This window comes from Marmota flaviventris, chromosome 17, assembly GCF_047511675.1.
Source record: "Marmota flaviventris isolate mMarFla1 chromosome 17, mMarFla1.hap1, whole genome shotgun sequence".
NCBI lineage: Eukaryota > Metazoa > Chordata > Mammalia > Rodentia > Sciuridae > Marmota > Marmota flaviventris.
The window spans coordinates 29,314,844-29,329,775 of NC_092514.1; the positions used below are offsets into that span (position 1 = coordinate 29,314,844).

Below are 14,932 nucleotides of genomic sequence, written 5' to 3' on the forward strand. Positions count from 1 at the left end.
AGCAGAGAAACAGCAGGCATTTTGTTGTTGTTATTGTTGTTGTTGTTTGTTTGTTTATCATTTGAAGAGGCTTCAGAGACAACCCTCATCTTTTGTCTTCCAGGTGATGACCTTGATTGATGCCCAAAGCACAGAACCCTTGATATCCAGGTGAGATGGAAGGTGCTTTCCGAGTCTGCTCTGTGCTGTCTAGTTAAAACTTTGCAAAATCTCCAGAAAGATGTTACCACCTGGGAGACCTGTCACCCAATGGGTAAGCACACAAGGTTATTATCAGCACACGGAGGGATTAGCACATGGGAGGTAGTAGAGTTAGATTCAGTGGAAGCCAGGCTTGGTGGCATACGTCTGTAATCCCAGCTACTTGGGAGGCTGAGACAGGAGCTGCACAAGTTCAAGGCCAACTTGGGTAACTTAGAGAGCCCTGTCCCAAAATAAATTTTTTAAAAAATGTAGCTCAGTGATAAAGCCCTTGCATATGTGAGGCCCTGGATTTGTTCCCCAGCATTGCAAAAAAATAAATTTTTTTTCAGTAGATAAGGCTTCTGACACTCTCCCAGTACCAAGGACAGCTTTGTTGAAGTGGATGATGCCTCACATTGAGCATGGAAGTGCAGAGAGGCAAGCTGTGCTGTAACACGCTCCCTCATGTGAGATAGGAGCAGTCCAGCCTCTGAGCCACATCAAGGCTTGGGCATGAGGTCAGCTTCTCTTGGGAAGCGACCACTTCCTCTTTCTAAGAATGAGGATCAAATAGCATTTCCCTCAAGAAGCTCCTGGCCACCAGGAGGGACTTGTCCTCTCAGGCCACAAGCCCTCCCTGATCCCCTCGTCAACTTTGGCTGCTGTGTGTCCCCCGCACACCCTATGCCATAAGCCTCCTCCCTGAGGGCTGTGTACCTGCTGCTCCACCTCAGGGACTGGGACTGGGTACTCAGTGGCCTCTGCCCTTTCTTTGTGGGGCCTCATTTAGAACCCATGAATGGGGATCTCTGACCTGAATGTTCCCATCCTGAAGCCACCATGTTCCTGTTGCTCAGCACCTGGACTCTGTGGTGGTGAGTCCCCGCCTCTGGCCTTAGAGCAGGCGTTCATGTGGCCATCTGGAACAGTAAAGAGACTGATGTGGGAAAAGACCTGACCCCTTGAGGGCCCAACATGAGACTCAAGTTAGAGGTTGATAAAATGATTGGCAAAGAGAACCTCCTTCCTCTGGGGTGACCACTGAAGTGTGCTGTGAAATGGAGCTGCTGGCAGCCATTTTACCACTATGAAGGAAGAACCCCCCTGAAAACAGAGCCCAAACTCAAAGACAAGTTCTCAGACACAATTTTTTGGTTTTAGTTCAGTTTTGGTTTTTGCGGTACTGGGGATTTAAACCAAGGGTACTCTACTATTGAACCACATCCCCAGCCCTTTTCATTTTATTTTGAGACAGAGTCTCTCCTAAGTTTCCCAGGGTATCCTCACATTCGCAATCCTCCTGCCTCAGCCTTCTGAGTAGCTGTGATCGTAGGCGCACATCCCCACACCTAGTTTCTAAGACAATTTGAGAACTCTTTTCAGACATTTCTGAAGCCACCCATCCCCTGGAGCTTTCAGTGAATTGAGCCTGTGATTTCCCATCTGTGCTTCAGTCTGTTTGAACTGGGCAGTGGAAAGGGGACTGGCTGTCCATGTCAAGCTCAGACTCTGCTGGACCCTTTTCTCTGGAAGATCTCAGGGGTGAGCTGGCCTCCTGCTGGTCTCTGTCACTCCCTCCTCACTTAGACCTTCTGAAACACTAAGGGGCCAAGGGCACCAAGGAGGTGGTCCAGGGAGGGGGCAGGCTGGGCAGAGGTGTGGCAGCTGGGAGCTGGGGCCACTGGGCTGTGGGCTCAGGGATCCTGGCTGCCCTGGAGGTGGCCCAAGCACAGCTGGGAGGTTTCCTGAGGCCCTGAACTGAGTGAGACTAAAAGGGCTAGTGACACTTCCTTGTCCATCCCGTTGTATTGGCAGGGTCACTGATGTCACAGGCTACAGGGACTACCCAGAGCCCAGCCACCCAGCGGGTTCTGTCTGCTCAGGATCCTGAGGAAACAAGTGAGGCTCTGCTCCCACCCTGCCTCACCCGGAACCCCCCTCCCAGCCACAGAAGGTTCAGGATCCTCTGCAGAAGGTTCCTTTAGAGCACAAGTTTCTGCCTAAAACACTGGGCACTCAGTGGCTTTTGTTCTTCCTTTGGAATTCCTAAGGGCCTGGAACTGGAAGGAAAGCACCTCAGAGGCCACCTATACATCCCCACCACCTGCCCCTGTGCAAGACAGGAGACTGAGGCCCAGAGGGGCTGGTGTCTACCGGAATTTGCGTAGCAGGTTGTGGTCCTGGGTGTGGACAGGAATGGGAGCCTCCTGACTCCCAGGCCAGGTTTTGCCTAAGCGTGGGCATCTGGGGACATGAAGAGAAGCTGCCCAGAGGGAAAGTGGAGGACCATGAGTCATCTGGGTATCTGTCTGAACACGTTGGTGGGTCTGTCCCTGGGCAGGGTGGGGGTCTGAATGTTCTGTAGCCCCCATTCCCATTCCCATGGAGCAGGATATGCCCAAGAGGCAGGACACACCCAGGGACAGAGGTCAGCAGTGGCTGGTGGAGAGCAGAGCTCATGGCCCCTTCAGGGGATCTAGGCTCCTGTCCCCAGCAGCATGGTCAAGGTGATGTTGCAGGGGCAGCCTTCCCTCCTCTATACCTCACCTTCTTCTGTCCCTCCGGGTCCCCAGGTTGAGTTTGTTGGGCCTCTGCCCGGCAGAGGTGCATTCTAAATGAGAAGCCAAGGCAAGGAGTGTGCTGGTGGAGTCACAGTAGACAGGGACGAAGGGGCGTGGGTCGGCATGGAGCAAGGGACCCCGTACCCACCTAGGGTCACAGTGAAGCCAGGTACATTCCCCAAGTGGACAGGTGCTCCTCCAGCCATCCACACAGGCCACACTCTGGAGAGGCCACACTCCAGTCCTGCAGCCCGCAGCCCCCTCCAGAGGAAAGACCGCACCTCTCCTCCACAGCTAAAGGGCAGGACAGGAAGTTCCCAGGTAGGGATGTTTGCCTCTGGGACTTTGGGTTTTATAGTGACCTGTCCTTGTTCAGCTGCAGAGGCACAGAGGCACCCAGTAGCTTTCTCCTTGATGCCCGGGGCTGCAGGTCCAGGCTGGCTAAGGTTGACTGACACGCGGTTCCTCATGCAGTGTCCATGGGCGGGGCAGGCCAGCAAAGTCCGTACTATCCCAACTTGGCTTCTGGTGGGTACCTTACTCTTCAACCCTGGGGCTGATGTTGCAAGGTAAACTTACTGAGATCTGGCCAGGCCTGGAGTCAGAGGGGAAGAACCAGAGCAGATTCAGCCCAGGAGACCAGAGGATGGACATATATGACCTGGGGCAGGGCTAGGAAAATTGTCCCAGCACCCCCTGCAGCAAGCACCAGCTTCCTCTGGGCTGGAGCTGGAGCTGGAGCTCAGTAATAGAGCTTGCCCAGCAAACGTGAGACCTGAGGTTCTGTTCCCAGGACCCAAAAAAAAAAAAAAAAGAATTTTAAATTAAGCACCACTATAGAATTTCTTTAAGAATATAAGCAAACCAGGAGGCTAGACAAAAAGCCTTAGGGGCCAAGGTCTCAAGATGACTCATCTTGACTGGGCTTATCCTCAGGTCTCTGCAACCCCACCCGGCCTCCACCTTTGTTGTTTAATCAAAAATGCTGCTGGCTCTGGAGTCAGGTGGTTTCACTCCAGACCTGGGTGAACTCCGGGTAGGCGAGATCATCCACTGTCTGAAGACACAGGCGGGTCTGTTGTAGCAAAAAAGAGCATTCGTTCATAAAGCCGGTGATTAATCCCTGGGTTGCAGGGGAGCTGTGCTGCTCTCTCTTCCTTTCTTTGTTCTCCCTGGGAGCCCTCTGCTGGGTGGCCCTTGTCTGTTGGCTCCCCTCCAGCGGTGGCCTCCAGCAGAGTTAATGGCACCTCTGACGGTTCTGATTCAAATACAGCACCAATGTTTACAAGGTCGGAGTATAAGGCAGAAACAGGGGTGGGCAACATGAACTTGAAGGCTTCCAGGACAGGAGGGGACAAGATGCCATTGTCTGCCAGTGGGTCCAGCCTCACTGGCTTTCCTGCCAGGTGGGAGTCCAGCAGCAATTCTACCTGAGATCATCGCTACATCCTGGGGTCTTTGGAGATGCTCAGGGCAGCAGAATCATGGCTATGTCCACTCATTCATTGGGTGTGGAATCACCCACAGCATTGATACCTATCCTTCCTCCCGGTCTACTAAGAGCGCAGAGATGAATATGGAAAGTCCTGCGATGTCTCTGTGAGATCACAGCTGATATTGATTGGGTACATACCAGGTGCCATATATGGTGCTAAGGGCCTATATCCCTGGCAGTGCATTCAGATAAAAGAAGCCAACAACTCAGATCCCAGTGGCCTTAAATAAAGGTATTTAAAATCATCTCTCAGAACAAGAAGTTTGGAGGTTGGAAATTTCAGTCTTTCTGCAGCTTAGCAATGTCCCCCATCCTCTGGCTCACACAACATTATGTGTGCTTCACATCCTCAAGCTGGATGCCTCATGGCCACAAAACAGCTGCAGCAGCCTCCAAGCATCATAAACTTTCACAAGCAGGAAGGAGGAAAAGCAAAGGCTTCATTCTCTGGATTTTATCCAGTAAACCCCTGGCAAATTTCCCCTGATACCTCATTGGCCAGAGCTGTGTGACATGGTCATTCTTAACTGCCAGGAAGGTTGGAAAAGCTAGGATCTAGCAAGGAGGATGGGTATTTAACTTAGACTACTCATGATTCATGCCCTGGGCCTGGGCACTTTGCTACCTGAAACAAATTCAGATTTTTGTTAGTCAAAGGTGTGTGTGTGTGTGTGAGAGAGAGAGAGAGAGAGAGAGTGTGTTTGTGTGTGTGTGTGTGTGAGAGAGAGAGAGAGAGAGAGTGTGTGTGTGTGTGTGTGTGTGTGTGTGAGAGAGAGAGAGAGAGAGAAAGAGAGAGAGAGATCTGTTGGGCGGACTGTTGCTCAGTGATCGAGCACTTGCCTAGGATGTGTGATGCCCGGGGTTCAATCCCCAGTACTGGGGGGAAAAAAACTTTACAATAGTCCACTGAGGTGGGGCCTATTATTATTTCCATTATAATGCAACTCAGCTAGACAGAGACATTTAGCAATATTCTCGAGATCATGAGAAGTAGCTAATTGGGACTTAGAAGTAGCTAATTGGGATCATGAAGCTAGTAGCTAATTGGGACTTGACCCCAGAACTGTCTCCTGTATCTGAAGTGCATGCTCTTAAGTACACTACTGCATGCCTTAGGTACCTGCTGCTTAGGTGTGTACCACCCCAGATCCTAGAGCTCTGAGACAGGGTCTCCATAAGGTGCTGGGGCTAGCCTTGCAATCATCCTGCCTCGGGCTCCTGAGTTGCTGGGAGCACTTGCATGCACCACCGTGCCTGGCTACCGTTATCCTCTTAAGGGTGAAGAGACCCCATCTTTATCAAGGTATCATGCCAGGGTCTTGCTGACAGAAGCCTTCTGAGCTGATTTAAGCACAAAGCCGTCTGGTTTTGATACTTGCTACCTTGTAACGTGTTTCAAAGCCAAGAGGACAAATTTGCCAACACTACATTTAAAAACTACACCTATCTTTCCTTCTGTATTGTTTTCCACGTACCCATGCTGGGTTCTCCAAGTCCTGGGCAGGATTCCAATGTAAATATCACCAATGATGGAAATTTGGGGGAAGGAGAGGAGGGTGAAAGACCAATTGAGGCTTGAAGAGTGTCAGTTCCTCATGGACTGCGGAGGTATGGAAAGTTCTTTGTTGCTGCTTGTTGGCTGCTTGCCTCCAGGATCTGGGTGGGTATTGCCCTTGGCCAGCTTCCTGGTCAGGTCACAGACAGTCTGATCAGAGGCAGAGAGTCCTGGATAACAGAGGCCAGAGCCAGGGTAGGTCCTTGGGAATGAGCCCAAGAACAAGATGGTCATTGCATCTCTGCAGGTGGCCGGGACCCCTCGCTGACTCTCCCTCATTTAGCTCTCAGGATGATCCCATGGGACTGAGACTACTACACTGTCTGTTTTATAATGAGAGGCTCAGAGGTGAAGTCCCCTGTCCAAGGTCACAAAGTGCAACCAGAACCTGTGGGCAGCTCAGGTGGAGTTTCTTTCCTAGCCATAGGTGACTGGTAGAGACCTTGGAGCCTTGAAGAGGGTATAGAGGTCATCTTGGGAGCCAAGGAGGTCCAGGGGCCTCCTCAGATCTCCCCCCAGACCATGTAACTCAGTGGCCCAGAGCAGGGCCTTTGAAGCCAGAGCCAGGATACAAGCCCTGCCCTGTACATCGAGGTGACCTGGGGCCAGCCGGAGGGCACCTGTGCTATTAATGGCATGGTTAAAAGCCTGGGTTCTGGAGCCAGAAGGCCAGGGTTGAACTCCCCACCTTACCAGGCCCCAGTGTGTGACTCTGGCCTCCTTGGGCAAAACAGACCCTGCCCTCCTAAAGAGCAAAGCGCTTCTACTGGAGTCTGCACCAGCAAGGAGGCTGAGGAGGTCCTTCCTGTTAGCTATCATCACTTCCTACCCTCAGGCCCCTGGGGTAACATCCTTCCCTCCACCCCAGCTGCTGCCTTTGTGACAGAAGTTTGATTTGGGTATGCAAATTAGGGGTGTAGCTCCAGGGAATTTGAGGCAAATACAACTCAACTTGCAAATTTGGGCATTTTCGTGAAGTGCAGTTGTTAGAAGCGAGGTGACTGAAAGTCCCTGCCTACCCAGAAACCCAGTGACATGCAGGTCACCCAACCACCCGGGAGTGACCATGCTCACTGCTAACACAGATTCCCTTGGTTTCCTGGGCCTGGGCGGGGTTTGCCGTGAGTCAGGGCCTCCGGGAGGGAGCCCAGGAAGGTAGAGGACATGCCAAGGTCACCCACAGGGCCAGCTCTGGGTTTGAGAGCCCGGCCTCCCATCTCCCCAGGCTGGCCAGGGCCCAGCCATCAGATGTCTTGGATACCGGGCTGGGCTCTGCCATGCTGGGGATCTGGTGCCTTTGCCAACTTTCCCCACTCTCTGGGCTCCCAAGCCCCACCTGGGGACCTGGAAAGGACCCAGAGCAATGGGGCTGGACTGGAAGACGCAAGTCTAGGCGCTGGGCCACAATGGCAGGATATCCCCGGGGAGCCGGGCCAGCTGCCCACACAGGGAACACCAGGGCGGGGACCTGGCACCGCTGAATGAGAAGGCCCAAAGGGCACCAAGGGAGGAAAGTCAGAACAGCTGGGCTTCAAGAAGGTAGAGAACAGGCCAGCATTGACATGGAGGCCATGACTGGTGCGGGGGGGGGCGGGATTGGGTGCCCACAAATAGGGACCTGAGTTTTTCTACTGCTCCCAGCCTGAGAGCCAAAGGGAGGGCCTGGGTCACCTGTTATTTTGTCCTAGTGGGCCATAGGAGCAAGTTCCTATCAGAAATCATAAATTCCAGATACTGGTCTATCTCACCCCAGCAGCCAGATGACCTGGGGGCAGCAGGGAAGGGGCTTTCCCAGACTTCCACAGCCAGTGTGGTACCCAGGAGGACCCAGCCTGGCTTGAGGACTGGCTAACCACTCTAGGCCAGTCACAGGCCTAGAAGTACCCTCTGTATAAGGTTGAACCAACAGCCCAGCCCCCAGCTCTGCCCCTATACACTGGGGGCAGGGATGGCCTCCATGCCCAGGGTCTAACCAAGATGAACCTTACCCTCAGGTGTCTGAAAGGAGCCTCTTCCACATTCCAGATCTCAAATTCCTTTTCAAATTGTGCCTTAAGGTTTACAAGCTTGGTTGTTTGTAACAATTTACAAAGCAAATAGGGATTTTGTGTTTTATCTGCTTAGAATCCACTACTGCTGAGGCCCCTGCAGGTAAATTGGTCAGGCTCAGCCTGGAGCAACAGCCCGCTCCCTGACAGGCAGGGCCTTGGCTCTCATGGCCAAGGTGCTGATAATCATGGCACAAGGTTAGCCTAGAGACTGCTTAACTGTGGCTGATGTTGCAGCAGGTAGAGTGGCACAGAGCTAGGAGGGAGCCCAAGGCACTGTGTGGCAGTGGGCAGATTCCAGGCTCTCCCTGAGCTCATGATAGGATCCCTAAGTCTAATGCATCCAGTGGTAAGAAGGGCATGAGCTTAGAGAAGCAGATGTTCATTTGTTCTTTCACTTCCCAGTATTTGTACTTCATTTGCTTTTCTTGTTTTATTGCGTTGGCTAGAATAGTGTTCATTTAAGCAATATTTTTGAGGGTCTAGTAAAGGGAAGCCCAGGGGCTGAGTGGACACTGAGATGCAGCCCTCAGTGCTTCAGACCCATCTCCTGCCTCAGGAGGTTCCCAGCCTAGAGGGTAACTGTATAGTGACCTTGTGCCCCAGCTGTGCTGTAGAGGCCTCCTGATGATTCAGGTGGGAGAGATGTGTGGTTTGGAGGCTGCAGATTCTGGCAAATTCACACAAATGCTGGATTGCTGAGGAGATTCCTGAGAGAGCAAGAGGACTTCTTGGAGAGGACTGTGAAGAATGAGGAGTGTTTAGACACATAAACATGAGAAGAATGACTTTCTAAGTACAAGTAATAACATGGCCAAAGGCAAGGAGGGAGGAAGTCTTGGAGGAGGAAGTACAGAGAAGAGAGGTCAATGAGACCAGAGTCTGGGGTGGTGGAAGGGCAAGGGTACAAGGTAAGGCTGGCAAGTCAGCCTTAAGGACAAGCTATGGACTTGATCCTACCTGGGAAGGCCATAGGGAGCCATGGAAGGCACTTGAGCAGGTGAGTGCCTCATGGCTATTTTAAGAGGATAACTGTGGTTGCAGCAGAAAGAGGAGGCAGGCCTGGAAGGGGCAGGCCCAGCCTTACATGACACACTGCCCCTTCCTGAGGTCCAGGGGGGTCTCTGTCCACCATTGGGAGGGAGAGGGCAACTTCCTCTCCTTGGTCTGGCCGGGAAGATAAGGGGATGAGGACAGGAAGTTGCCTCAAGGAGCTGAGGAGCATGCAGCCTGGCTGAAGCTCCCAGCCCCATCCTGCAGGGTGTTCCTGTAGTGGTGGATGCGAAGGGAAGGGGCAAGTCCCCTTGTGCCAAATTGGAAAGGTGCCCTGGGCTAGCCAAGGGGCCCTGCGTGCCTGCTCTGTCCCCAGAAGGCCCTGTGAGCTCTGTGCAGGAGGAGTGTCTCCTCTGGGACTTCCCACAGCAGCTCAGCCCTTCAGCAGACACCCTCCTGACATGCCTGGGAACCGCGATGAGTCAGACCAGGCGACACAACCTCAAGGGTGTCTGGCCGCAGAGGCAGAAGCGCAGAGCGATGATGAACACCCAGGGTGCTGGAGGCTAGTGGGGTCACTTGGGGCATCGGGAGCGCTACTGGCCTCAAGGATCAGGGAGGGTGGAATCAGCTGGCTGGATGGTGGAGGGGTGTTCCCAGGAGAGACCCCAGAGGTGGGAGCTTCCTACTGTGAGATGTGGCCCCAGGGAGGCCCCCAGAAGAGGCAGGAAGTGGTGAGAACAGGGTGGGGGAACATGGGGAAGTGGCTCTAGGGCTGAATGGTGGGATGGGGTCAGACTAAGAGGAGCCCAGGAGGGTGGGGCGGGGGAGGACTCTTGGGAGGGGTTGGAGGAAAAGGTGTGAGGAGAGCTGGGGAGCCCAGGAGGATGGATAGGGGTATGTCAGGGCCTTGCACAGGGTTCCCAAGCCTGAAAGACTTAAACAAAGTCCTTAAGGGGGGAGTCCCCTGCTCTGGACAGTGGGGAGCAGAGGGCTTCCCCACAGCAGGAGGAGTAGACTCAGAATAGGGTCTTAGAATGCCTGGGACACAAGCTCACTGAGTCCTAGTAACCCCTAAAAGATACAGTCAGGTTTCTAAGCCTAGAGGGATGTTTACAATTTAAAAAAAAAAAATTCTGTATTATTTTATTTTTACAGTTCTGGGCATTGAACCAGCTCACGACTCTACCAGTGAACTACATCCCCAGCTCTTTTTATTTTCTATTTTGAAGGGGGGTCTCACTAAGATGCCCACGCAGACCTCGAATTTATGATCCTCCTGGCTCAGCCTCTGGGATTATCGGCCCAAACCACCACGCCCTGTTGCACTGTTTGCATTTTGATTCAAACTCATTTACAAACCAAAGCGGGGCAGTGGAGACAACCCTGGCCTCTCTGCCTCTCCCAGGGCAGAGGCTGCCCAGCCACGTACACTACCCACACTGACACAATAAACCCCAGAGGCCTCGTGGCCACGTCAACTTTGTTCCTTTAGCCTTCAAAAGTGTCACTCCCTCCAGAGAGTCTCTTCTGGTCTCCCTGACTAGGAGAAGTCATCCCCTCTTCATCCGCCAAGTTCTCAAGGCACACTGGCCGCACACACTGCAGTCTGTTCTCATGTGTAGTTGGTTTCTCCACCCAGCCTCATGCCCCCAGTGCTTGGGATTGAACCCAGGGGTGCTCAACTACTGAGCTACATCCCCAGCCCTTTCCATTTTTTATTTTGAGATAGTATCTCATTGAATTGCACAGGTGGCAACCTTGAACTTGTGATCCTCCTGCCTTAGCGTCATGTGTCATTAGGATTATAGGTGTGCACCAAAAGCCCAGCTCATAAGTTGAGTCTCTCTCTCTCTCTTTTTTTTTTTTTTGGTGGTGCTGGGGCTCAAACCCAGGACCTTGTACATTGCTAGGCAAGTGCTCTACCACTGAGCTATCCCCCAGACTGGTTATTTGTGATTCATAAAAACAGTGAATTTTGTCCAAGCTCTGCCTCAGCCTACCAGGCTCCACACCACAGCTTCAATCTATTTCTCCTCCTGGGTCTCAGCTTCCCCTGTGTACATCAGGGAAATAGGACTTGCTCTCTGGGGGTCTTCTAGGGGTCTCATTCAGAACCAGTCAAAAGCACATAGGGAAGAGTTGGGCTCAGTGGCACGCACCTGTAATCCCAGCAGCTCTGGAGGCTGAGGCAGGAGGATTTCTTCAAAGTCAGCTCAGCAATTAGCAAATCCCTAAGCAATGTAGCAAAGGGATGGGGATGTGGCTCAGTGGTTAGGCACCCCTGGGTTCAATCCCCAGTACAGGGGAGGGGGTAAAAAACTGTGCAGGGAAGAGAGTGAATATGCAAGGTGAGGGTGGCCAGTGAAATGAGCTTCCAAAGTGGGGAGAAATTTTAGGGAGAGAAAGCTGGAAGAGCAACCTAGGCCAGAGGAAGAGTATAGACAAATGGATGAAGCTAGAATGTGCCAGGGCAGTTTGGGAAGGTTTGAGGAGACAGTTTGAGGAGACCTGGCTGTGGTAGGCACCAATAGCTAAAGGACTTCAATTGCTAGGTGCAAGTGTTTGGATTTAGTCCTGCCAGTACTAGGGAGCTAAGGAGTCTCTTAAGCACAGGAATGAAGTAATGAAAGCACCTTCTCAGTGAACCAATGTTCCTATACCAGAGGTAAGTCTAGAGGTAGGGAGGCCATGGAGGAGGCTGTGGAAAGGCCCAACCTCAGATAGAAGATGGAGGCTGGGTTTGGGCAATGATAGTAAGTAGGAGCAGGGGGCATGGAGCCCATTCTAATCTCCACTGAACTTGTGCTTTTGGAGAGATTGCAGGCAGGCAGGAGTCTCAGCCGAGTGCTCTTGGGAAAGTCCCCTAGGCTCTCTGAGCCACTCCAAAACTTTGTTCCTGTGTAAAATGCAAAGAGGGCAGGCTATACAATTTTGGAGACCCAGTGCAATGGGATTCCCACTTAAGAAACGGGAAAAACAAAAAGGACCAATAAAGACATTAAGATATAATGCTTTTCTTTAATCTCTCTCAACTTCTTATGGTGGATTGTTTTGGTTCTTGTTTTTGTTTTTGTGGCTGAACCCAGGTATGCTCTACCACTGAGTACATACCCAACCCTTTTTATTTTGCAACAGGGTCTCCCTAAGTTGTCCAGGTTGACCTTGAACTTGTAATCCTCCTACCTCAGCCTCCCAAAGTTGCTGGGATTTTTTTTTTTTTTTTTGGTATTGGGGGTTGACCCCAGGAGAGCTTTACACTGCTTAGAGCCATAGCCAAGTAGGAATGACGCATGGCATTTTTGGTTGAAAGGTGACGCCAGCAAGCCATTGAGATGATAATGATTATGTTAAGATGTGCATTCAATTGGAGATTAGACCCCTGCTGTCCGCCTCGGGCCTGCTACTTTGGAGCTCCTGGAGAGTTCCCATTGGTTGGGGAAGTGCGGTAGGAGGGAATTCCGGAGGAGGGATTTCCGGTTGGTGTAGTGTGTCCCGGGAGAAGGCCGCGTGTGTGAGATTCACGGGAGGTTTTGGAAATAAAGCTTGTTCCTGCTTGAGTGGCTCGTGATTTTGTGCCCAGCCAGACTGTGGTAAGCAACGTGCCCAGTCCTTTTTATTTTATTTTTTAAAATTTTGAGACAGGGTCTCATTAAATAGCCTTGAACTCACAATCCTCCTGTCTCAGCCTCTCAAGTCATGTGTCATCGCACCTGGCTTGTGGCACCATTTTTAATGCAAGTGGTTGATTAACTCAGGAAAGTAATGTAAGAGCAAATAGGAATTGCATTTTTTAGAGCACTGATGTCTTCTTCCTGCATGAAACAAGTTCTGGTTCAGACAGAAAGCACTGCCCGAAGCTGCCAGCACTGGCCCCAGCTCTAGATGTGGCTGCACTTTCCTTGGACTCGATTGGAATCACCGAATTCCCATACATCAGAGTCCACCAGAGTTCTGTGCTCACAGAGCAGCAAGAACATGTTAAGTAAATGAGGTGGTATATTATATGTGTCTTCTGTGCTCCTACCACACATACAGCCAGCCATCAGACTTCACTCACAAAGCTCAGGTTCAAAGATAAAATGATTTTCCAGCCAGATATGGTGGGACATACCTGCAGCCCCAGCAACTTGGGAAGTTGAGGCAGGAGCATGGCAAGTTCAAGGGCAGCCTCAGCAACTTAGTGATGCCCTAAGCAATACTTATACAAGGGTTGTTGTGAAGATTTAATGAGGCTTCTTTGCATGTGGTTCTGGGAGTGAACCCAGGGCCTCATACATGCTAAGTGCCACTCTACCACTGAGCTACAAGATGAGGTTATTTTTGAAAAGTGTTCTGCATGGGGCCTGGCACATGTTGAGAGTTGATCTCACTGTCTCTGATCACAGATTAGTTTCCCCACCTGGCTTGGAGACTCCTGCCCTAGGGAGGTCATAGGTCTAAGCCCCTAGGCAGAGGGAGGACTGCCCCAGACAAGCCTGAGGCAGATCAGGAGCTGGGCTAGGTGCCAGCCACAGACAAGGCCTGTCCAGAGCAGGGACCTCTGGGAAACCTTCCTTTCTTGGGCCCAGGTTCTCCATCTCCCTCTCTTGTCTATTCCTCAATCTCCACAGCACATTGCCCCCCAGTTCCCATAATAACAATGCCAGAAGCTACCTGTGGAGTCTGTAACTACTTCCAGATACCGTGCTTTCCAAACATCCATTGGTTAGTTCCCAACAGCTATTTCAGCCCAATTCTTTCTTTTTCAAAGAGCAGAAGCCCAAATACATTCCCTAAAAGGAATTTTTTGACTCATATAACTGAAAAGACAGAGGACAGATGATGTCAGGGCTCATAACTGATATCCAAGGGCTCATAACGTAATCAGAAACCTGCCTCTCTCTGTTTCTGTTTCCTTCTTAGTGGATTTATTGACATTCAAATTCTACCCTTATGGTGACAAGATGGCTGCCAACCACTGTAGCAGCCAGCTTAGTTATCACCTTACTTATAGAATAAGAATATTTCCCCCAGTAGTCTAAGAAAAATCTAGGTTGGCATTCTAATTGGTTGGCTTTTGGTCTTGCACTCCTCCTAAACCAATCTCTGTGGCCAGGGAATTGGAGACCTCTCATTGGCTAGGACAGAGTCATACACCCACCTCTAGATCTAGGAAATGGGATCAGGTCTATGGAAATCAAAGGGAATGGAGAGGGGAAAGGAAGATTCCCAAAATGAAAATCAAGAAAGAAGGATAGACACTGGCTGTGGGAACAATTTCTTGAACCCTGGGAGTGAGCTGTTATTATATCCATGTCTGGCTTGAGATTGTTTACCTGTTTACCAGCCCTTTTTCATCATCTTTCTGGGCACAGCTGAACTACATTTCCCAGCTTCCTTTGCAGTTAGGGAAGGTCATATGACTAAATTCTAGCCAATATAGTGTGAGTGGAAATAATGTCATCACCTCCAGGACTGGCCCATAAAAACCTGATTATCATCGACATCCTCTTTCTTCCTCTCCTGGCTTGCTGCAGTGTGGTGACCTTGCAATCAAATTGAAGATGGCAGAGCCACAAAAGGGAAGGGGCCTGGGTCTCCATATCACTACCCCACTAAGTTGACAATGGGCTTCCGATTTTACATCACTGAGAAATAAACTGGGATGCCTTTGTACATTTTTGGAGTGACTTTGTTATGACAGTTAAGTTAACCTAACTAATAATTGCAGATGAGCAAAGTGAGGCTCCGAAGGGTGACGTGCCTTGCCCTGGGCCACACAGCCTAGCAGAGGTTTAAAGCTGGATCCATTTTTAGACACAGCCCTTTAGCTACAATAACCGACTAAACAAATCCCCAAGAAACTGCTCAAAAACAGGCCATTCTCTGGGAAGGGCACAACAGTATGCTCCATGAAATCTGGGGAACCACAAGGAGAAGTTCAGTAAAGCCTTTGAGGAAACTGGGTGCCACAAGGCAGCGTCTCTCCCCATCCCTCTCTCCCCCACTGGAAGTTTTGTCTCAACTCCCTGTTCCTTGTGCACTTGACTTTCCTTTGCTCTCCTTCTGTCCCACTTGATATGATATTGAGCTGACCCTCTAACTCTGGTCCAAA

General features: G+C 51.1%; 1 protein-coding gene across 1 annotated transcript in view; it reads left to right on the forward strand.

The window, feature by feature from the left end:
* The first annotated feature begins 234 nt into the window (after positions 1-234).
* The window catches only part of Atp2a3 (ATPase sarcoplasmic/endoplasmic reticulum Ca2+ transporting 3), a 50,224-nt gene continuing 35,526 nt past the window's right edge, over positions 235-14,932 (forward strand). The window contains exon 1 of the mRNA XM_071603312.1: positions 235-253. Within this exon, the coding sequence (XP_071459413.1) occupies positions 250-253 (4 nt within the window). The 5' untranslated portion in view covers positions 235-249. The remainder of the gene's footprint in view (positions 254-14,932) is intronic.